Source organism: Gracilinanus agilis, chromosome 6 (genome assembly GCF_016433145.1).
Source record: "Gracilinanus agilis isolate LMUSP501 chromosome 6, AgileGrace, whole genome shotgun sequence".
Lineage (NCBI taxonomy): Eukaryota > Metazoa > Chordata > Mammalia > Didelphimorphia > Didelphidae > Gracilinanus > Gracilinanus agilis.
In genome coordinates, this window is record NC_058135.1 from 227,303,327 (window position 1) to 227,328,031 (window position 24,705).

The following is a 24,705-nucleotide window of genomic DNA, read 5'->3' on the forward strand; positions in this document are numbered from 1 at the left end:
CAGGGTTGAGTTTGCAAGTCTCAATCCCACAAAGACCAGGATCCACTGATCTCCAGTCTCAGGGAAAAGAAAGAACCAAGAACCTCTGCCAGGGCTACCAGGGTGGTTTTATTACACCCCTCCCCCCGGGCCAACTGCCCTCTCCTGTCCACATGCCTCTCTGGGAACATTCCGACATCCAACTGATATACCTGTCAATCACAGTGTGAACTCCTAGCTCCCAGAGATTCAATATAACATATATCAGTGATGGTGAACCTTTTAGAGGGGCAGGTGATGTCCTCAAGTGTGGGTGGAGAGGGAGAGGGCAGTATCCTGGCCCTGCATCTCTCTGGCTTTCTAGTAACAAACTTGTTGAACTCTGTGTCGGAGTGTACCCACAGAGAAGGCTCTGAGTGTCCCTTCTGGCACACGTGCCATAGGTTTGCCACCATGGTTATAGTTTTTCAAAGTTTTGTTTTGTTTTTGGAATGTGACTGTTATTCAGCAAGTTAGCTATCTCTCCTAGTTTTGTTATCTCCTATGCCATCTATCCTTTTATCAAAGTCCATAAAAAATATCAGAATCAAGTAGAGATAAGTCCCTGAGGTTCTCCATTAGGGACCTTCTTCTAAGTAGAAGTTGATCTACAACTCTAGCTGATGCTTCTGCACTATTCTTGTACTGCTGTTTGATTTGAAGTGGGGGAAACTGAAAGGAACTGAATGATCATGGAAATTCACACAAATGGAGAACCCTCTGGATTAGAAAATCCTGCCTGAGATTGGAGGGGAGGAATCTGGGCATGAGTTCGTGGGGGCAGGGTTCCATTTTCTTTTCATTGTCCTTGAGAGGTTTCCTGGTTGCCATCCTGGGAATGGGGAGCCAAGAATTGAGTAGGCTTCCTGCTCACCGTATGAGTAAGAAACAGATAATTTGAAGGATTGGGGCTGCTAGTCTGAAGCAATTCAAGGCTCTCTGCCAGTGACTTGACCAGCAGGAAAAGGTATAACCAGCATTGTGGAGCCAAATTCAAACTGCAGAGTATATGTAGTGATCAAAGTATAAGGAAGGAAGAAAGTCCAAAGTAGTTAAGGTGTCAGCAGTTCCAAACTCTTGTGGATTGGTGAGCCAAAAGCAAGGCGACAGATACCTCTTTTCCTCTGCTTTCCTTGTCTCTTTTTCATATTCCATGACCTGAATCTGAGGTCCTGGATTTACATACCTTTTCCTCATTCCACAAGCTGTGAGTGAATGAGATTCAAGAATTCTCCTCTCATGCCTAAAGAAATATGAACAGAAGTGGAAGGAATTTAGAAAGAAGTGGAAGGCTCCTTGTAAGAGCACTTAACATGTTTCCTTTCATTTTTTCTACATTTGATAAACTATGTGGCCACAGTATGTTCAGTATCTATTTCTCTGTGAATGAGGGGATTTTTTCAGATAGAGAGAAAAGGTTCTAGGGAGGTCACACTGGTGTCAAATATGGATAAATACTGCTACCCTGGAAGGATAATGGTAGAGATCAGAGTAGGAGGGAGCAACCGAACTGGGGCCAAGTGGGAAGTAAGACTGGAGTAGGTAGCCAAGATGGGCAGCTTCCCAAAATCTCATTGGCTAGTTTGAAGGCTGGACGATGAATCTATCTCTTGACACTTGACACAATGGGAAATTAGCCCTTTCTTCCAATTCTTTGAGGATTTTCCATAGCTTAAAAGCTGAATGAAAGCAAATAGGCCAACTATGATCACATCTATCACATAGTATATGCAAATGTATTATATTTAAAACTCTACATATAACCATAGAAAAATATTTTTTAAAAAATAAAAAGGGGGCAGCTGAGTAGCTCAGTGGATTGAGAGCCAGGCCTAGAGATGGGAGGCCCTAGGTTCAAATATAGCCTCAGACACTTCCCAGCTGTGTGACCCTGGGCAAGTCACTTAATCCCCATAGCCTAGCACTTCTCACTCTTCTGCCTTGGAATCAATACATAGTATTGATTCTAAGATGGAAGGTAAGGTTTTTTTTCCTTTTTTTTAAAACCCTTACCTTTCGTCTTGGACTCAATAATGTGTATTGGCTCCAAGGCAGAAGAGTGATAAGGGTAGGCAATGGGGGTCAAGTGACTTGCCCAGGGTCACATAGCTGGGAAGTGTCTGAGGCCAGATTTGAACTTAGGACCTCCTGTCTCTAGGTCTAGCTCTCAATCCACTGAGCTACCCAGCTGCCCCCAAGGAAATGGTTTTTAAAAAAGAAAAGAAAAGAAAGAGAAAGAAAGAAGGAGAGTGAGAGAGAAAGGAAGGAAGGAAAAAAGAAAGAAAGAGAGTGAGAAGAAGAAAGCAAGCAAGCAAGCAAGAAAGAAAGAACTGTAGTAGTAGAAATCTAGAAGAAAACATGATTTATCACTTATTTATATGGTTATAGGATTTGGGGTTTTGGTTTTAAAAGATTACTCTATTATAAAAGTAAATATAGAAATAGGATTTGAGTGATAATATATGTATAATCCAGTGAAATTGCTTGTCAATTCTGGGATAGGGGAAGGAAGAGAGGAGGGAGAGAACAAGAATCATGTAACCAAGGAGAAAAAAAATTTTTTTAAACCTACCAAAAAAAGACTTTATCAGCTGCTCTTCTTTTGAGAGAAAGAAAGAGAGAGAAGGACAGGAAGGAAAGAGAGAAAAGAGAGACAAAGAGAAGAGTCAGAGAGATGAAAGAGAGGGAGAAGAGATAGAGGCATACAAGGGGGAGGGAGGGAGAGAGAGAGAGAGAGAGAGAGAGAGAGAGAGAGAGAGAGAACTCTAGTAGATGTCCAAATAATTAGAATTTCTCATCAGTACTAACTATATCATGCCTTTGTGCTAGGCTTGTGATCTGTTTACTGAACTCCCCACTTTTTTCCTCCCATCATTTCTCTTTAGTATATATTAGGATGGGGAAGTGGGGGACAAACCATAAAGTCCATCTTTTCAATAGTACAAAAACTGAAGAGCTGAGGCTTGGTGGAGGGATAATCTATACTTGTGTTTTAGTAGGTATATATAATAATATAATAAGTGCTTTTTCCCTTCCTTGGAAATGTAAGTTATGTAGACTAGAGAGTCCCTGATGATGGTGAGAACAAAAGAACAAAAGAGTTTTTCTCCATTATTTATGGGCTCCAATATGAATCCCTTTAGTTTGCTGCCAGGCTAAATAAAGATTTAGTGTCTTGTTAGTCCAAATGATGAGAGCCGAGGGTGGGTTTGTGTGTGTGTGTGTGTGTGTGTGTGTGTGTGTGTGTGTGTGTGTAGACATGAGCCAAATGGAGAAACCCTAGGTAGGAGTCTGAGTCTTAAAGACTGGCTATTGAGAAATCCTTAGTTAAACTTAGACTATGTGAGTCGAGCTCTAATAATTGCTGAAGGTTGCATTGTTCCTTTTAAATGTACATGTATATAAATGCATATGTAATAAGAAAAAACAAATGTAAGTGTTACTGAATTCATGGTAACTTTTCAAACATTATTTTCTCAATCAACAGATACTAATAATACAACTATTATTAGGTAGGAAGGACTATAAGATCTTTGATGTTAAAAGAGGAATGTTTTCACATGCAAGACATTCTAGAATATAGGTTTGAGAAGTTTAGGGACACCTAGTGTGGGAGTGAGGAATTTCTTTTGATCCACAGATAGCTACTGACTTTCCTTTGATGTATTCTATCTAGACCTGTTTATTCTTTCCTCTTATAAATAAACCCTCAGAGGCACAGATACAGACACACAGACACAGACACAGATACAGACACAGACACAGACACAGACACAGATACAGATACAGACACAGATACAGATACAGATACAGACACAGACACAGACACAGACACAGACACAGACACAGACACAGACACAGACACAGACACAGACACAGACACAGACACAGACACAGACACAGACACAGACACAGACACAGACACAGACACAGACACAGACACAGACACAGACACAGACACAGACATAGACACAGACACAGACACGTGCGCATGTACGTGCCTGATATGCTGACCAATACTGACCAGGGGAGAAGAAATAAGTGTGGGAAACCATTATAGGACAGCCAGTGACAGTTGCAGTAACAGAAGGGGTAAGTGATTAGGAGTCAAGGGTAGAAGGTCTCTGAGCCCATGGGATGGGGATGGGGATGGATTGAGGAAGAGGTTCTGGTCCTTAGGTTGGGGGTTAGGGATTAAGAAGAGTTCGAGTAGTGAAAGATGGAAGCCTTAGGGCTGGGGGACCAGGATGTCCTTGACTAGCCCGATTCTTTGTTCTTGACACTGGGGTCTTCACAGCTGGCTCCTACAGAACTCACAATCCAGTAGGGAGCAAGATGCTAGCAAGGATAAAATCTAGATTGAACCTGATCTGGGCTTATGCAGAAACAGTGACCAAGTGAAAGGAGCTGGGAAAGTTTTAGAAAAGGGCAAAACTATGTCATGATTGGAGGAGACTGGGGAAGATGTGACAGAGGAGATGGCAAAGGAGGTAGACTTAAAAGGATAAGTAAGATTTCCCAGGCAAAGACAATGAGGCACAGCTTGAGCAAAGGTAGGAAGGCTGGAAAACATAAGGTATGCTCAGTAAGCAGAAGGAAGCCCAGTTTTTTGATTTAGTTTTTTAAATTTAAAGTTTTTATATTAACATCATTTATTTTATAAAGTTTACATTTTTATTATATATTTTATAAGTTTACATTTATTTTAATTTTATTCCTATCTTAATTTAATTTATACCCTTATCTTCTGACTTAGAATCCATACTAAGTATTGGGGTTAAGTGACTTGCCCACAGTCACATAGCTAGGAAGTGTCTGAGATCCAATTTGAATCCAGGTTCTTCCTGACTTCAGTGCTCCGTAGTTTTTGCTTTGTTTTGTTTAGAGTCCAAAGTCTAATTGACTCCCGTGAGCTATCTCAGAATACGTACTCCCACTGCTTCTTTACAGTCCAGCTGAAGAAGTCTGGTTTCTTTACTCATTTATTAATACTTAGCTTCATCCCCAAGCCAGTTTGGATCTTTCTCAGACCCCTGATTCTTGACAACAGCAAAGCCCTTTAAGGACTTTAAAGACTTAGAGAAGAGCTCTGGATCAATGCAGTGAGCAAATGTGATTCCAGGGGACTGGCATTCCCCACCTCCTCACAAAGAGGTGATGAGATGGAGAAGGAGACATTCGAAGCCAAACAGACAGAAATTTGTTTTGCTTGACTATGCATATTTATTGCAAGGGTTTTATTTTTCTTCTAAATGGGTCAGGAGGGAGGGGAAGAATGGAAAGGGAGGAAACAAATGCTTGTTAATGGAAAAATAAAAATAAAAGTAGAAAACAAAAATAAGGGCTTTAGGGGCTGATTTTCCAGAAACAACCTCTGGGGGTTGGGCTAAAACAAGAACAATCCAGTTTGGCAGATCCAAAGAGTATTAAACAATATAGGACCATGGGCTAAGCCAGGAAAAAGTTGGTTTGAACCCAAGGCATCCCAATTGCATTTCCTGCCTTTGAGAGGCTGAGTTTAAACCCTACCTTTGACAGGTAACTTAGTGGTGCAGCATTTAGAGCAATGGTCTTCCTACTCATCTCTCTGAATTCAAATCTGGCCTCAGATACTTCCTAGCTGTGTGACCCTGGGCAAATCATAGAATTCTGTTTGCCTCTGTTCCTTATCTGTAAAATGAGCTGGAGAAGGAAATGGAAGTCTATGCTAGTGTTTTTGCCAAGAAAATCCCAAATGGGGTCAGAAGAAGCAGACATAAGTGAATAACAACTGGCAGTTAGAATTGTGTGACCAAGAAGTAATTTAACCTCTCAGCCTCTCTTTCCACATCAGTAAAATGGGAATAATAATAGCACTTACCCACAGGTTGTTGCAAGGATTAAAAAGATTTCTGTAAATGCTAAGTGCTAACTCAGACTATTATTTAGGAGGCAGAAGGGAGATTTTTGAGCAGAGGATTGAGATAACCACATCTGTGCTGAAAGATGAACAGCATGCATGGGAAGGGTAAGTCCTAGGACACTGAGCCACATCACTCAGCTTGGATCCCACCCTTCCTGCTAGACAGGAGTATCATAGTTTTCTGGGTCTGCATCTTAGCATCCCACCAAGCTCTGAGCTCTGTGAGGACTGGGATTCCTGGGTCTTATCTAGGGATGTCCCCCTACCACTGCCCAGGGCACTGTCCACTACAGGTGCTTAAAAAAATCTTAAATGATTGAATGAATGAATTAGTTGTGAAGGCTCGACCTACAGATGGACTCTGACACACGTGGTGGTGACACAAGGTCTTTAATCCAGGTCCTGCCTGTGACAGCCCCCAGGACAGCGTCCAGCGCCACCTGCCCTCACCCCACGGCCCCGAAGGCGGTCCAGCCGCCTCCTTAGGTCGGGGGGCACCTTGGCACCTGATGCCAGGAGCTCTCGAAGCCGCTGCTTGGGTGTCTTGCTGAGACGGAAGTGGCAGAGAGTGGGGCCTTCCTCAAAAGAGACTCGGCAGGACTTTGTGGCCGAGTGGTATCCCTCTGCACTGGCTGTCACCATGTAATCACCAGGGGTCAGCATCCGCCAGTAGTCCCCACCTGGGGCTGGAGAGGGGGACACAGGGTTGTTAGGTTCTAGAGCTAGACTGTATTTAATGACTGCCAGAATTGACCCTCTCCACTCCCTTACAAGCCCCTAGAATCCTGCCTGCCCTTCTGAGACTTGCTGGGCTCCCCTAAATCTGGGATCAAGCTACCCTCTTACTCTTTACAGGCTCCCCTCCAGATCCCCACCTACCCTTGCAGCTTGCCACAGGACTCTTCTCAAACTCGGGACTGCCTCTAATGAAGGGCAACTCCCACCCCTATTCTGGGACCTTTCCAATAACTAGTCAAGGTCCTTCTTTCCAAACTAGAGTGTCTTAGCTGCCCTCAGTGCCACTTCCATAAAAGCCCCACCCAGGGATGCTTTAGCCCTAACCACTCCCAGGCCCCCCACAACTCCAGCTGAACTCTAGTGACTCCCCTAAACCCAAATTGATCCAAATTCTAGAATTCTTTAATCATTCCTCAGAGCCTTTGGCTCAGTCTCTACCAACCAATCTCTCACCTTTTTCCAATTCCATCTTCCCTCCCCTATGCCAAGGGATTCTGGTCCAAACTGAAGTTCTCCCAATCCTCCTGGGTCCTTCTTAATTTCCTCCAATTCCCCTCCCTTCACCCTGAGGGCTTCTCCTTACTCTCCAAAGTCCCCACAACTTCAAGGATGAGTAGTCCTTTCTGGCAGCATTGGGTTACAGCAAGAAGGAGGCTCATGTTGTTGACCTACCCGTGGTGACATCGTGGTTGATGCCGTCCACAGCGATGACAGCATCCGGGATGCCTTGCTCTGTGTCCTTGTCTAACACGAGCCCGGATATGCCCATTCGCACCTGGTAGGCACAGACACAAAAGGAGCTTGGGTCCCACTTTCCCTACCCATCTACCCCATAAATCGTCTTCAATAAGGAGGGAGACAGGGAAGAAGTTGCCAGCTTCCCCATAGCCCAAGCTCTCAGGGGTGGGTAGGAATTGGAGGTGGTGACTAGGTGACACCAAGCCCCCCTTGCAAACAGGGATCAAAGATTAGGGAGAAACCTGCTCCAGGTAGGTGATGAGGGCATCCTTGTTGTTCTCCCACTCCTGGGGCAGCTCGCTTTCATGCGGGAACTTGTCACAGGAGAGTTCCACAGTGATCTCAAAGCAGTTTGTGTGGAGGTAGCTGAAGTCATTCATACCTGCAGGTCAAGGGGGAGGTTACCTTGGGGGCTCTCCCACTCCAGAGATTCAGTGGCCCCAAGGATAGAGGAGGCATGGAGGGTCAACGACTCGTATGGTCTAGGGATAGGACACGACTACACTGGGGAGGGGGTTTCACTTGGGGATATGCTTTAGAGAACACAGCTGCCCCGGAGAGGATGATACCGAGGACTTGGAGGCTCCTAGGATTCTAGGACACGGGTACAGAACCCTAGAAAGGAGAGGTCACAGAGCAGAGGCTCATTCACTCCTGGGGAGACAGGGTAGGGGTGTGGTTCACGCACTCCCAGCAACTGAGTGCCATTCGGCGCCATTGATGATATGGCCGTGGTGTGAGAAATCCTCGCTGTGGCAGGGCCGGCGGCCTGGCTCGTGCATGGCTCGGCTGGTCCCTGCGAAGACGGTGCTGAGCCAGCGGAATACAGGTTCATCAGGTGTGGGAGTGAGCTCCCGGGCTTCCCAGGGTGTCCGAGTCATATCATAGGGATAGGACACCACCAGCTCTCCGCCATGTAAGTTGGCACTCAGCACAAATGGAATTCTCTGCATCCAGTCAATCACAGCACGAGTCTCTGGAGCCACCTAGGGATGGTGGGCAGAGCAAGGTGAGAAGCATTTTCCAGGAGCCTTGAGGCGCTGGCTGGAGTGTTTCTGGGTTGTTATGAGCGTCTTTAGGCGGTCTATGTGGGGTATCCCCGCTCCCAATGGGGGGGACTGTCACTCACTGTGGCATTGGGCATTGTGTAGTAAGCTGGCAGTGGCAGGTGGTGGTTGGGGAAGGTATGGGGTACCAGTCCGTCATCCTCAGCTTCCCATAAAGGTGTGTTGAGGTCAGCAAAGTTGTGGTTCAGGTCAATGTACTGGTGGGTCCATCGTCCCTCAGCCCACCCAACCAGCTCTGAGCCCTGTGGGATAGAACAGAACTCAGCGTCAGACCACTCTCACAAGCACAGGGGACCTTCGGAGGCTCCCAGACAGGACTGGAGGCTGGTGCTCTGGCCTTAAACATAACGGTCAAGCCCCAAACGCGGTCCCTGAGGCTCACAGAGGATGATTAGGTCCTGGGGGTCAGAAATTAGGGAATAAGACTTTTAAACCCTTACCTTCCATCTTGGAGTCAATACTGTGTATGGGCTCCAAGGCAGAAGAGTGGTAAGGGTAGGCAATGGGGGTCAAGTGACTTGCCCAGCGTCACACAGCTGGGAAGTGTCTGAGGCCGGATTTGAACCTAGGACCTCCCATCTCTAGGCCTGACTCTCAATCCACTGAGCTACCCAGCTGCCCCCGACCCTGTAGTTTTGATGGTGACTCACTGAGAATTATGAGGGTTAGAGAATTAAGGGACCAGAAATGAGCCACTAACATCACTCCCCACCCCCCCAGGGTAATCTCCCAGTCATCAGGGCTCCTGGAAGGAGACTGGACTTTAGGGTTAAGGCTCAGAGATTCATGTGGCCTTTGGATATTTGAAGGTGCTAGGGCTTACAAGAGCATCCCACCCAGGGCTTGTCTTGTGGTCATGAGAGCACAAAGGACGCTGGGGCCTGGGGGTCAAGGAGAAGACCATACCCGTCGGTAAGCGATTTCATAGCCGTCAGGGTTCATCGAGGGCAGCAGATGGATGCGAGTCTCAGTGAGGAGCCGAGTCACCCGAGGGTTTCCACGGAGGAATTCAAGACACAAATATTGCATGAGCAGCAAAAGCAGTTCCCTGCCAAGTGCCTCATTCCCATGCATGCCAGCCACGTATCGCACCTCTGGTTCTCCTGGAGAAAGTACGGACCACGAGGTGAGCCCTAGGCTCTCCTAGGGGGACGTGAAGTCCTGGCCCCTCCGTCTCAGTGGATTGGTCCGTCCCATACTTGGCTCTGGGAGAGGTAGGACACGGAGCCCTCCTATTCAGAGGAACCTGACAGTCACAGCCCCCCATTCACCTCTAGGAGAATCCTGGTTCAAGTGCCCCTTCTCATTCTTTCTTTTTTAATCCTTCCCTTCCATCTTAGAATCAATTCTGTGGGTTGGTTCCAAGGCAGAAGAGCGGTAAGGGCTAGGCAATGGGGATTAAGTGACTTTCCCTGGGTCACACAGCTAAAACGTGTCTGAGGTCAGATTTGAACACAGGACCTCCTGTCTCTGGGCCTGACTCTCAATCCACTGAGCCACCTACCTGCTCCCCCCCCCCATCTCTGGCATCACCTAATGTCTCTGTTTAATTACTTTTCTACACATCTTGTGCCCCCTAACCATTTCTTCAATCCCTTCCGTACCTCTCCTCCTCCTTCCTCATCCCTCTGTTTTGACCCTAATTTCCTAATCACTGAGGCCTTTAGGAACCTCATTTTTTTTATCCTTCTCTTAGCACTCTCTCTCTGTCTCTGGTCCCCTCCCTACTGGTATCCCCAGGGTCAAATAGTTGTAGACGAGTCAGCATCTCTGTTATCTATCTCATAATTCTTGTGCAATCCATAAAGGGTGGGCGGGTAGAAAGGGCCCTGGCCTGTAAGTCACACGATCCAAAAGTTTCCACTGAGAGGGATTTAAGAGCTTATCTTAAACCTGAATCCTTAACCCGAGGTTCTAGAACTTATTTTTTTGTAAAAAAAAAAAATTGAGAGTTGTTTTTCACCATAACTGAAAATTTCCTTTGTAATCTATCTTGTATTTATTATATTTTATGTATTAAAAAATTATTCTGGGGGTAGCTAGGCAGCTCAGTGGATAGAGAGTCAGGTCTAGAGAAGGGAGGTCCTGGGTTCAAATCTGGCCTCAGACACTATCTGAGACCCTGGACAAGTCACTTAACCCCCATTGCCTAGCCCTTACTGCTCTTCTGCCTTGGAACCAACACACAGTATTGATTCTAAAATGGAAGGGAAGGGTTTAAAAAATATTCTGAGAAAAGATCCACAGGCTTCACCAGACCATCACAAAAGAAGGTGAAAAGCCCTGAAATCTCACTTTGTGGAGAAAGCTGAGACATAGAGAGAACTGAATTGCCCAGGGTCATGGGGTAGCAACAGAACTAAGATTCACACTTGGACCCATTGACGTTGAATCTGGATTTTTTTACACTCTTACGTGAGGTGTCTGAATCCTGCCTCCATCACTCTCAGTGTAGCTTCAGATGAGTGACTCCCCTCTCAGGGACCTGGTTTCTGCCTCTGTAAAACGGGTATAATAATCCACTCCCTACCTACCTACCTTCCAGGTGCCAAATGCAAAGTGTGGACTGATCACCTTCCTAGAACAGCAGGTTAAGTCTGGAGGCAAAGCAAGTTATTGGGGAGAAGAGCCCCCCAAAGCTGTTTTAATGAGGGATAATAAATAATGGCTGCAGTACTTACCTCCTATTGTTGTTGTGAAGCAGGAAAGAGTTAATAAGTAAGAGGTTTTGCAAAGTTTAAAGCCCTCTGTAAATACAGGCTATTTTGATTTCCTTTTCTGAGAGGGAAACTAAACTGCTATGTAATGACCAGAGATTTTGACAAAGCAGCTGACTGAGTCCCAGATGCTTTCTAGGTTGATAAAATGGAGGGATGCTGGCTAGTAGAATTTGGCTAATAGAGTGCTGGACCTGGAGTCAGGAAAACTCATCTTCCTGAGTTCAAAAGCAGCCTGAGACACTTCCTATCCTATGTGACCCTGGGCAAGTCACTTAACCCTGTTTGCCTCAGTTTCCTCATCTGTAAATTGAGCTGAGAAGGAAATGGCAAACCACTCCAGTATCTCTACCAAGAAAAGCCCAAATGGGGTCAGGGAGTTTGGCACAGCTGAACAACAGCAACAGCAACAACAACAACTGGCTGAGTTGAAGCTTACTCATTTATAGACTAAAGTTGCTTTGGAGCAGGGGTCGGCAACCTTTTTGGCCGTGAGAGCCATAAACACCACATTTTTTAAATGTAATTTCGTGAGAGCCGTACAGTGCTCACAGTGCGCTCCTGTAACAGTGCCTGAAAAAAAACTGACTTTATGGCTCCTGCAGAAAGAGCCATACGTTGCTGACCCCTGCTTTGGAGGGAGGTCTCTAGTAAAGTGCCACAGAGCTCTCTCCTGGGGCCTTTGTCCTGCTTAACTTTTTCATCAGTGACATGAACGAAGACATAAATGACATTATTTTCAAATCTGTAGGTAACACAGAGCTAGAAGTCATGATCCCAAAAGGGCTTGACAGACCAGAATGATAGACTAGTTCTGTCAAGGTTAAATTGAATCAAATTCTATACTTGAGTCCTTCAGAAGGATTGGGGAGATTTTTGTGTGAACAAGATCTTGGGGTTTTTGTGGATTACAAGGCCCAGCTGAGCCAGCAGAATGATGTGGAAAGCAAAAAAAGTCTATAGACTTCAGGGGCAGGCAGGGCAAGGATATGGCATTGAGGACTAGAGAAAGGAAATTAGAAACAATGGAGGAAGGTTACAGAGAAGTTTAGACTTGATGGAAGGAGAGATTTGGGCTCTGTGGACCAAACCTCCTTAAGAGGTAGAGGGTAAGATCCCTCACTGGAGGGCTTCATCCTAAGATTTGGCTGTTCAGATGTGAGCTGATCTGGATGCCCTCTGAGGCTTCTTTCATTCTGGAAGTCTGCCCCCCCAAGACGGCCATTCCTCAGATTATTTCCTCAGGTTCTGTGCCCCTACCTAGCTCATGTTCGCCGGGCTGGTCGGACATTTCCATCACGTAGAGCTTCAGGCCCTGGTGACTTTTCCCAATGCTGTAGACACGAGTGATGTTGGGGCACTGATCATTCACCTTCTTCATTAGCTGTGGAGATGACAGGTTAGAGGAAATCAAGGTAGTTAAAGGAGGAATGTGGGAAAAGGAGAGAGTGGATCATGGTTCAAGGGAGTCTCTGACCTTTCTCATAGCCTTGTAATCATGATGGCGGAAATCCAGAGGATCTGAAGATCCAAGCTGAGGCTCCCTGGGGAAAAGCCCATTGGGGTCTGGGTAGGAAGAGGAGACCTTGTCATCAGGATCCTAACTTGACCTTCCTCCCTTCCCACAGGTCTCATTATCCTGGCCCCTTCCTTAGCTCCTAGCCACAAAGTTCCCCTTGCTCTGTTCTCCCAATCACTGCTTCCCAGACTTTCTGTCCTTTCTGTGCCCTCTCCCTGGGTCTTCACCTGGGAGCAGACAGGCTAACACTTCAAGGCGGAGGCAGGCTGCACCCCCTTGTAGCCAGGTCTGGGGTAGTAGCCGTATGTATCGGGCCACCTGAGGCCGAGTGAGCAGTGTCAGCACTGGTGTGTCAGGGTCAGAATTCCCAGGAAACACCTGAGGAGAAAGATTGGAGGCTTAATCCAGTCCCAGGAGACTCTTACTCTAAAGATCCCTGGGACCAGAATAAGTCCCTACCCAACCCTACCCCAGTCTCAGTAGTCTCTGAGTCCATCTGTTTCTGTCTGTCCATCTCCCTGTCATCCCTCTGGTCTTCATGCCTGTTATCTCATGATCTTTCTGTGCCACTGTTTTACCATCACCCCCGTCTATCTGTGTCTGGATCTCCTCATCTCTCTATAACTGTCTTTCTTTCTCTCCATGTCCCATGTATCTTCCCCATGTCTAGAACAGGGGCTGTCCTATGCACAGGAAAGACAGTTCGATCTCATAGGAATGACACAGTTGAGAGTCACAGAGACCTGAGCCCTGGGATGCTGGTAATAGGCTGGTCTACCCACAATGTAGCCTCCTATTTCCTTCCTAAGCTCCCCATTTCGGGGCCCCCATTCACCTCATCCAGTCCACTGCTTCGATTCTTAGTCCCCCACCAGGTGAGAGTGTCATTGCTGAACTGGATCTTGTAGGATGTGACCCAGTCATACCTTCAGTAAAGAGAGGAAAAAGAATAAATCCTGAGGCTGTAGGGATTAACCTCTCCCTCTCTCCCACCCAATTTCTCATCTCTATACCCTACTACGATCCTGTGACTCCAGCTATAGTCATTCCTAGAATGTCATCCTCTAGGATCATTGGATAGCTTCCCTGTTTTACAGCTAGGGAAAATGAGCCCCAGAGAGGCAAAATCACATGTCTGGGACAGAACCAGGAAAAGGAGCAATGTTCTGGTTCCCAGGTCCAAGTTCTTTCCCAGTAATAGATCCTAACCTGGAGATCCAGAACCTCCTAAGTCCTTCTACAGCCACTGCCTTTGGTGAAGGTTCAGGTGCTCTGATGTGAGTCTTGCCTACCCAGCCCAGCCCACCCCAGTTCATCCCAGCCCAACCCAGTCTGAACAGCCCTTAGCACCTCCAGATGGAGTTCCTGCCCTGGGTGATAACACCTGTGAAACGGGCAATCCGACCAGCATCCACCTGCAGCCAGGGCCGATCGTCCTCTGTCTCCGGGCACCAGGCCCCATCAAATAGGTCCCCATCCTCTAAGCCTGACTACAGGACAGACAGAAATCAAGAGAAAGCAAGGCCTGAGGGGAGGGGTCCAAAGAGAATGGGAGAGAGGAGTCTTTTTTTCAGGGGGAAAGTTCTCCAAGGGGTTTTGTTTTGTTTTGTTGCTAAAAGGTTCTTTGTCTTGGGGGATTTTTCTCCATCTTTGCATAAAGGTTTATATGGGGCAAATTGTTGTCTGTTTGGGGGGGGATATCTGATATGGGGGTAGGTTGTACTATGGGGAAAACCAGGGGAGTTGACTTAAATATTAAATGTGGGTCCAGAAGGGTGTGAGGGAGAAGAAGTTTCAGAACAGTTGGGGAGAAGTTTCTGACCTGGATGTTGAGCCTTCCTCGGTGGGCACCCAGGCCATATGATTGGCTACTAGAAGCCTGGAACTGTTCATCAGAGACTCGAAGAGATTCCAGCCCCAGGGGTGGGCAGCCTGTGGAAGGGAATAAACGAGGGGGAAACACAGGAAGAAGGGATCCATAATGCACATGCTTCTGCCTGTCATGGCATGAGTCCATCCTTGTTCTTGGTGTCCTAGTGTGCATGTAGCCATCTGTATATCCAAACACATCTGTATCTATATGTATGTATCAAGTGTATCAGTGTCTGGATGTTTCCATGTCCCTTGACTGAATGTCCTTTAATTGGGAGCTACCTGGCTCCGGAGTGATCTCTTGGTTTCCTGGGCTTGGGTGGGTTGGACCCAGCTTCTTCCTCTTCTTCACAACAACTTTCTTCTTCTTGACAACTCGGACCCTGACTTGAAGCACTGGCTTTGCTGAGAGGAGAAGAATAGGAGGGTTGGAGGAGATCCAAGCAGGGCAAAAGCCAGCGAGATCTCAAGAGGCAAACATTCATCATTCATAATGTTAGAAGGGAGAGAGCTAGGGACAATGGATGATATTGTGTCCTCCCTTCCTCCCTTCAGAGGCAATTTCAATTCAGTTTACTAAACATTTGTGGTCTGTACCTCGATTCCTTTTCTCCTGTCATTTTATTCCTCCCTCCTCACCGGCTCACTTTGCCTCTATCTTTACCCCACCTCTCTTGTCTCTGCTGGTGCCACAATTTCTGAGTCTCTGTCTTGTCTGTCCCCCATTTCTTCCTTCCCCCTCTCTCCTCTTCCTTCTTGTTTCTGTTTCTCTCTCCTTATCTTTCTGTCTCCTAATCTTCCTTGTTCTCCCCCTTTCTCTGTTTCTCTCCCTCTGTCCATGTTTAGATGGATTCCCACCTAAACTTCATGTTTTTTTCTCTCTCTCTATGTCTCTGCTTATGTCCTTTTCTCTAGATTTTGCTTAGTCCTTCTCTCCCTCCCATTCTGAGCCTTAACTCTCCTCTACCTCATAAGAGATCCTGCCTCTTAGCAGCTCTAGGTCTGATCTCTTTTCAGAGCTTTTCTAAGCCTGGGATCCCTGAAGGGATAGGGGAGGGGAGTCCAGAAGGAGCCTCAAATACCCAGAATATGGGAGTGTGAATAAGCAAGTATGTGTATGTTGGAGCCAGTGAGCATATGTGGGTGAGTATGTGAGTGTTAGAGTGAGTGTTGGGGGAGAAGGGAATGTGGAAGGTTTTTGAGGAGTGTAGGGGGAAGGGGCTGAGAGTTCTGTGACTCAGAAGGAGGAGGGGAATGGAGAGGGAATGGGCTGAGCCACAGAAAGCTTGATTCCCAGGAAGGTTTCTGGAGGCATCAACGGAGCTGACTCAGATCTTTAGACAATTCAATAAAGGCTCATGGAACTGACCAGATTTTGGATAAGGATGTCGAGAGTCTCACCTTTCTCCTTCTTCGCCTCCTCTTTGGACCCCCCAGACCTCGGAGTGTAGGCATGGGGAGCTCGGGAAGCCGGGGTCCCTGGTCTTGGGGTTCGAGGAACTGGAGTCGTCTGGGTTCTGGGTCGTGAGGTAGGGGTGGCAGGAGCTGGAGAAGTTGTGGACCAAGGGATTCTAGAGGTCAGGGATTCAGGGAGCCGGGGCCGAGGGGTAGAGATATTGGGGATCGAGGGAGTTGTGGGAGTGGTTCGGGGGACCAGGAGTTTCGGTGTCCTGGACCATGGGGAGAGGGCGGTAGGGTCTCGGGAAATTGCAGGCCTAGGGGTCAGGGAGACTGGGGATTCCTGGGTCCGGAGGCGGGAAGTTGGGCTGGCAAGGGTTGGAATTGCCCCCAGACCGGGGCTGAGGCGGGAGGTCTGTGCCAGCACGGTCAAGGTAAGCAGGAACCTCTGCATGGCCAGGGCGTGGGATAGGACAGATGAGGGGAAGGGTTGGGGGCGAGAGGGGGGTGAAGCTCCGTGGTGTCCCTCGGTCAGTCGGTCTGAGTCTCCCTCCAGGTCTTGGCTCTTTTCTTCCTCCTGCCCCTCCCCCTTAACCCTTGCCTCCGCCCCTTCCTTCTATTCTCCCCTACACTCTAAGTTGTCCCAGCCCAGAAAATAAGGGGAGGGTATTGCTGACTCGCCTCAAGCTCAGGTCCCACCCCCTGCCAGCGCCCCTACGGAAAGAAGTCAAAAGTAGGGAAACTGAGGCCCAGAACTAGGGGCGGTTTCTCGAGTATTCCATCTTCCCCTGCCACAGGGGAACCTCTGGGCAGTGACTCCAGGAGACTGAGAGTTGGGAGGAGGGCCGGGGGGGAAATAGGAGGAGACCGAAGCTCATCCACGTGCGGGGCTGTTATCCACCGTTTCCCACTCCCCCTTCCTCTCAGGCAGTCCAGTAACCCCCTCTTCCCTCCACCCCATCTCCGCCTTATATCCGGAGGCACTAGAAGGGATGCACATTCGAGGAATCTGAGTTTTCCATTCTCGTAGGGAGGCTCTAGCAAAGGGCGGGACTATGGGAGGAGTGTGGTCCTGTGGGGCCTTGAAGAAGGGGGATAGGGAGGGGGGAGGGGACTTTGATGGAGTAAAGACCTTGGGAGCTAAGATGCACTGAAGGAGAGGCTAAGCTGAGGATCTAAGACTTCCTGGCGCCCAGCCCGGCAGTACCCTCCACCATTTCTGGGGGGATGATGAGAAGAAAGGAAACTGAGGCTGAGAGAGGAGTGTGGGAAGTGGGGAAGGGAGGCTCCCATCCTTGTTCAGAGTCAGGATCAAGGCCTGGAGGCAAACACTGGCATCGGAGCTCCCCAATCCCCTTTCCTTCTCTCCGCCCCCACCATCTGCCACGTTCCCCGTTATGTAACTATAGCTGAGGCTGCAGATGCAGATGGAAGGGGGCGGGGACCGGGCAGATGTGAGAGGGGGCGGGGCAGATGGGCTGCCAGGGGGTCAGCCCGCTAGCTCCGAAAGATCTAAATCCCTCGGTTTTAAAATTGGGGGCGGGGCGGAGGCGGAGGGGATTGTGCTTCGGCCGTTTCTGTTGTTAGCCCAAAGGAAAGGTCTGTTTCAGTCATTCTCTTTCTCCTTGGCGGTCCTCTCTGACCCGAGGTGGGTTCTCGTTCAACTCCACAAACATTTATGAAGTGGCTACTTACTACGCTAACCACTGAGGATACCCAGATAAAAACGGACCAAGATCTGCCCTCAAGGAACTTATATTCTGTGGGTGAGGTGGGGCTAGCCCCACATAAGCGAAACCCAGTCACCTCCAACAGACCGGGACCGTGTCTCCCCGCCCAGTTCCGGCCCTTAGGATGCCCCTCACCCCCACCCAATGGGTCACAATAGGACCATGGTAGCCTCCCTGGAGCTGGGACTGGACTGGAGAAGAGGGGCCCTGGCAACTCCAACAGCAGGGGTGAGACTTGGGTTCAGTTGGTTGACATGGAGCTCAAGCTTCTGGCGGGTGGAGGCGGCAGATGTCAAAGCCTCTGGGAAGTGGGGGACAGGACTGAAGATGGAGGGACTCTGCTAAAACTCGGGAGGAGGAGCTGAGATGGGAGAAGAAGGACTGAGAGTTTGGGGCGGAGAGGAGAGTAAGGTCAGGGTGGAGAAGAGAGGCGGGGAGGAGCTGATCTTGGAAGGGGGGTGCTTTATGGCTCTCCTCTCCACTCTCCAGCCCCCAGCCCCCCCGGCCCCCAGCTCCTCTATTCCATCTGGGGCTGGCTAAGTTCCGGGACCAGCAGGGTCACCAACGGCGGGGATGAGTTGCAGGAGCAACTCTGAAAACACCGACAACTCCAACAACTCCGAGGTTTCTCGGCTCTGGAAGCTGTGAGTGACAGGAGCCGTTGGCCCCTGCTCTCGCAGAAGTTCCTCCCCTCCCGTCCCTGGAGGCCACTTCTCCGTTCTAGACTCCTCACTAGCTCTCCACACCTTCTCCACCCCACCCCGAGGCCCCTAGGCAGGTCTTACGATCTCTGCTCAGGAGCTCCTGCTAGGTTAGGGCCTGGGATCTGGGGACAGAAGAGGAGTTTTAGGAGGGCTCTGGTCGGGGGAGGGGAGTAAGTCTGGGAGATGGAGGACGTTGGGAAGACGCATGGGAGTGGGATTAATTCCTCAGAAACCCCTCCAGCTGCGGTCTCTTCGGCCCAAACTCCGGCCAATAACCCAAGAACCCCACCCGCTGTGCCTCTTGTACTCGGTCCCCCCAGATTACAAGATTTGCAGTTCGAATGCGGGCAATGCATAAGCTGCCTCCAGTCCCTGGAGCAGAGGAGGAATTCCCGTTGCTGGAGATGGATTAACGAGTGCACCACCGCCTTCTCAGTCCAGCAAGAGCAAGACCAGGACGAGACCCAAGAAGGCGATGAGGATGAGGACGGGGACGGGGAAGGGGAAGGGGAAGGGGACGGGGACGGGGACGGGAACAGGAACGGGGACTGCGCCCTGTGTTTGATTTTGGCCCCGAACTCGCCTCGACACAGCGTCACAGGGAGCAGCTCCCAATCCTCCGAGTGTCCTCCTCCTTCAGAAAGGCAAGGCTGGGCGCCCGATTTTCAGTGGCCGAATCCACTGGAGCTAGCTTTGGACGTGTCCGCGCTATTGGCTCTGCTTTCCTTTCTTCGAGCTGACGATTCCGGCATGTTGCTGCTCTTCGCTGCGTGGCTCTTTATCCTTTACCTCCTGGTCACGATCCCCCTGGTGCTGATGCTAGGCAGCAGGCGGCGATCTCGCCGGAGGCGGGCTCCGAGGCACTATTAAACCAGAGCTAAGTCTAGCACGCGCTCAGCCCGGAAGGCACAAAGTTCTCCTCCTACTAGAGTCCACAGTTCTTAATATCCAGGCGAATCCCTGGAGTACAAGTTCGTTACCAGAATGCGGATCCATCTTAATCTCTCTGCCCCAGCCCGCAATCACAATCTTAAACTGAAAAGCAAACACATGAGCCCAAAATACAGTCTCAAGGAACAAGAACCCCAGCCCAAAACAGGACCCAGAATGTAACACACTTGAAAGGAATAAAGGGGCCCTGGGCCAGCTGCCTCTCACTGTTGCATCGTGCTGGATTGGGCTTGGGGAGAAAAGACGCCAAGGCTTATTGCTCTGCTCTCTTGATCTCCCAAGACAAGAAACGGGCATGGATCGCGATGCTAGGTCCAAGTACCTAGCCATCCACGTGGATGACAGCGCTCGTGTTTCAAGGTTTACAAAGTACTTTTCTCAAATCGGCTCTGATAGAGGGATTTTACCCAATTTACAATCGGGGAAATTGAGGTTCAGATATATTAAGTGACATATCCAGTGGCTGAGCCAGGATTTAAACCCACCCCCACCCCCACCCCATCCCCCACCTCCCCTAACTCTAGTATGCTTTCCACTAAGCTGCCCTGCCTCTAGGACTCTGCTCATTCAACTCTGGAGTCTGAAGGGGCACCAAAGCACAAGATCTGAGATGGACATACTGGGTTTAGTTTGGCCTTGAGCATCTGGCTGAGGGGAAACACGAATAGAGAAGCCTAGCTCAGATCTAAAGTAAACCACACTCTGGGATGCAGGACACTCACAAAGAGGACCCAGACACAGAAAGAAACTGATAATAGTGTTGGACAGCTTATTGAGAGAAGAAGAGAGAGAGGGAAACCTAGGAAAGCTTATAGGAAAGAGCATATAGTGGAAAGAAAAGGACACAGTATGGGATAAAGGGATGGCAGAAATGGGGACCAACAGGAGGGTGTGCAAGGGGCTATTTTTTTTAAAAAGCTCTTATCTTCTGTCTTAGGAGCAGTACTAAATATTGGTTCCAAGGCAGAAAAATGGCAAGAGCCAGGCAAATTGGGGTCAAGTGACTTGCCCAGGATCAACACAGCTAGGCAGTGACTAAGGTCAAATTTGAACCTAGCTCCTAGTTTGAACCACTGAGCTACCTAGTTGCCCCAGAGCAATGAACTATTGAGAGATTTAGGTAAGTGTATACAGTACCCACTAGGACAGTGATAGTGAACCTATGGCATGGGTGCCAAAAATGCGCAAAGGGGGCTCTCTATGGGCACTTGGCTCCCTATCCCACCCCCAGTTTGTTACTAGAAAGGCAGAGGGACTCAGGTGGAGCTGCTCCCCTCCCTCTCTCCACCTCACCTGACATTTTGTCACATCCTCCCCTCTGCCCAGCAGCCCAATGGGAGAGCACAAGGAAGGGGGGGGGTAAGGTGGGAGGCTCACAGGTGGAGGTGAGCTGGAGGGAGCAGAGTACTTGGGCCAGTCCTCTCCCCCTTTCTATACTCCCTGAGGACATTTCCTTACTTCACTTGACCTCTGTCTAACAGCCCAATGGGAGCACTTTCTCCCTCCCCTGTTGTGGGTAAAGGGGTGGGGCAGAATGTACCAAGCACTTGGTGGGGGAGGGTGCATGGCATACCATCTCTAAAAGGTTTGCTATCACTGCACTAGGAGATGGGCTAGGCTTTTGGCCCCAATGGACTGAGCTCTGAGGCCTGAATTTGGATCCTCACCTCAGTTCCCTTGTACCCCTTCCCTGTCTTATTTTCTCTTCCCCAACACAAACAGGAAAGGATCTCAGATTCACCCAGAACCACCTTCTATTTGAAAAGAATTATCCTCTTCTATGACATCTTTGATAAGTGGTCAGTCTTCCATTAAGACTTCCAGTAATGGAGAACTTACTGCCTTCCATTTTGATGTAGCTCTAATTCTTAGAAAAATTTTTTACACTGAGCCTAGATCTGCCTAGGCAGCTTAGTCACATGATCTTGACTGGTTCTGCTAGTAGTTGACTGGCCAAGTCACCAAAATCTCTTATGGGGCTTAGGTTCCTCAAGTAGAAAACAAGAGTTTTGCCAGATCATCTGTAAACTCTCTTCTAACTCAAACCCCTCAAATCCATAAATCTTTTCCTAAAATTCCTAAAATTGACCATCATCCCTTTGACAAGCTCCAGGTTGTCTAAGTTTTCCCCAAAATCTGGAATCTAAATGTGGTCAGATCCTGCTGGTGGATTTATCACCTCCATCATTTTGGACTCTAAGCTTCCTCTCCCTTGCTGTAGCTTTAGATTGCATCAAGGTCTTTTGTTTTTGTTTTTTGCCTCTGTGTTGACAGTGTCAAGATAAACTTTTGATAAAGAGAAATTGAGGCAAGAAAAGTAAGAGTATAATCAATTTATTGGCAAAGCTAGTACTCCGATAATGGAAGTCCATGGCCCTCAATAACTAGAGATCTCTCTGACAGAGCAGCTTTTTATATGGCAGAAAAGGTTATAGAAGGGACCAAACAAAAGCAGGTTGTACAGGATACCAAAAGAGTCCCATGAGTAAAACTAAACTAAGACTGCAATTGGTCTATAATTTTGTAGTCTTGCTAAGAGGGGTCTTCCTGAGCCCAGGATGATGGAAGAGAATAGTTAGTCATCATCCTCTGGAACATTCATTGGAAAGTCCCCAACTCACCACTTCCTGTAGCAGCAGAACCTGGTACTAAGAAAAACATCTAACCAGGTCCACTAGTTTGTCATTGATCTTTATCTCTTTCAAGTCTCATGGTAGCTTATTGAATTGCACTCATAAGCACCTAACTAGTATCATGAGACCTACACAAAATTGTTCTGAATCTAAGACTTAAGAACTTGGTTACAATGGTTAATGCTATGATTAATAAATTTTAACTATTAATCAATCAATAATCAATTATCAATTTCACCACAATTTAAAAGATTGGCAGGAGGGGCTCCTGAGGGAGATAGTATACCCAACAAAGGGCTAGTTAGAATGGAGTTTCCAAGGGTTTGCAAATTTGATCAAAGGGGGTTCAGACTGCAAAGAAAGGAGGAGGGAGAAAAGGACCTTCATAAGTCTACCAAGCTAGATACCAGAGTAGAGTTATGAGGGAGGATAGATTGAAATGTTCAGAAAAGCCATTACAGCTCTTTAATTTAGTTCTCACTCACAATGTCCCACAATAATTTAACAATGTCAATAAGTCACAAAAGTTCTGTGGTACTTTAGATACAATAGTATAACTGTTGCACCACAACAAATGATCTGATCAGGATAAATTTCAATGTGAGATAACTTTTTTGTTTAATTTAAAACTCCTTTTATCTTAGAATTGATACAAATAGTAAGGGTTAGGCTATGGGGGGATTTGGGGATGTGTCTTTTTGAGTTTGTACTTTAAAAATGTTCAAAACTGTAGTCTGGTGATTTAGGAATAAGTTTTATGAACCAGAGACTAGGTTTAATAGCCTCTTCAGCTATTCCCCAGTTTCTTTCCCAAGGAAACTTGGGCTGCTTTAATTTGCATTCTTAATCCCTTGACCTAGCAGTTCAATTTGCATTCAAAGGGGTACCTGCCTGAGGGAGAACAGGTGGACTAGAAACTCTGGAAGATAGCAAACTCCCAATCAGTCCTGCATCTAGGTTAAAACCTGACTTCAACCCTTGACCATTTGCTAAAAAGGTTAATTTGGAGATACCTCCTTCAGGAAGGCTGGACCATGATGGGGTGAATGTGTCAGGATGAAGTCATTTAACCTGAGGGTTATATTTTCCTATAAATAAGGGGTTTTCCTGTAAACTGGGGCTTTTTTTTTCCCTGGACACCTTTTTCTTTCTTTCTCAATAAAGCTTTGCATTTGAAATGGCTTCTGGTTCCTTGAATAGTAGCTAAAGAGGGTATACTTTGAAATTTTCAAGGTCCCCTTAATTTCCACTTTGGAGAGAGGAGGTAGGTCTGAGGGGATGTAGCTCACATAATTAGAGGGGAGCAGAATAAAGTGCTTGTACCTCTCACCTCTCCCATTCCCCAAGCCTGACTATATCACCTCCCCCGCTTCCCAGGAGTCCAATAGGAATGCTTCCTCCCTCCTCTGGCTGGAGTAAGGGGGGAAGCAGTGTGAGCCCAGCACTCAGTGGTGGGAGGGGCACAGAATGTGGTCTGGGGGTGTAGGGTGGGGGTGAAGCCTGGCACTCCATCTCTTAAAAGGTTGCCCATCACTGTACCATAAGCTTGAATCAACACTCAAAACCATATTGTTAAAAAAAAAAGTTCTTAAAAAAAATCCTTGCAATTAGCTGCTATATATAATAATCCTTATTACCTTTAGAATCTGTACCCAATTTGAGTTCATATTTATACAGATGACCATTCTACCCCCTTATTTTCACTCTCTGAGTTATCTCAGACTAGCTAATAAATGTATATCATTTACATTGTAGTAGTACAAAAAAGGACACTTTACTCAAAATAGAAATGCAGGGTAAAAACTGGGAAAATATATTAAATGGATACTACTTGACAGCTAGTGCCCAAACCACTGGATCTCCCAATCCCTAGGAATGGAAGGTTATACCTCCAGACTGACCTTAGCTCCACAGCCAATCTGTCAATGCCCAATCTTAGGAATCAAGAAACAGCAGGTCAATAACTATGTGTATCTGATGACCAGGAAAGGTGCTTAATCTTCTGGTCTTGGCTGAAATCACTCTTTAACTGGATTGGCCAATTTTCAGGATTTTGAATGGCAGCCATGCATGGATACCAATGGCAGCCAATAGTCTTATTGAGGAAGTGGGGGAAAGCATTGAGTCCAATGTCTGGCAGCAGCAAAAACAGGGAAAAACTTGAGTATCTACAACAGAGCTTGTCACATCAATTCCCCAAGTGGGAGAAGAGTGAAAGTTGGGATATCTGCAGATCTTGGCCAGATCAGGCACAGCATCCCATGGAATCTCTTAGCCACATAAGCTATTTTCTCTGCCTCTCTTCCTTTCTCTTCATCTTTCTTTCTCCTTCCATTCCCTCTTTCAAACTTTGAACTTCTTATCTCTTTGTCTCACTTGTGCAAGTCTGAGCTGGGAGCATGCTTGGCAAACCACAACCTTTCTGGGTGATGTAGTATGATATGGCAGAGCCAGTTAATTTGATTACCACAATTCATTTCATAATGTCTGGAATATAACTACTATGACTATTTTCTAGAATGTATAATAAGGATGTTTGTTTTTGCTGATCTTTGTAACTGCAAACGCCATCTTTATTTTGTGAATTGTTTGTTAGAAAATGTATATGGTCTCATATGTTTATAAATGCCTTCTGGCCCATTTCATAGATCTTCCAATATATGTTGTGTAATAATTAAAATTGGTTTGACAAAAATAATGTTTTTTAAAAAGTATTGT

The 24,705-nt window shown here is 47.4% G+C and overlaps 1 protein-coding gene across 1 annotated transcript; it reads right to left on the reverse strand.

Annotated features, from left to right (window-relative positions):
* Nucleotides 1-6,310: 6,310 nt before the first annotated feature.
* CPXM1 (carboxypeptidase X, M14 family member 1) lies at nt 6,311-16,423 on the reverse strand. Its single transcript, XM_044681793.1, has 14 exons — nt 15,973-16,423; nt 14,854-14,976; nt 14,522-14,631; nt 14,050-14,189; nt 13,535-13,625; nt 12,927-13,077; nt 12,658-12,746; nt 12,441-12,564; nt 9,370-9,566; nt 8,526-8,705; nt 8,085-8,382; nt 7,639-7,778; nt 7,331-7,433; nt 6,311-6,606 (listed from the first exon to the last, which is right to left on the reverse strand). Exons 1-14 carry the CDS (start codon nt 16,421-16,423, stop codon nt 6,311-6,313), a joined length of 2,493 nt encoding a protein of 830 aa, XP_044537728.1.
* Nucleotides 16,424-24,705: the final 8,282 nt, after the last annotated feature.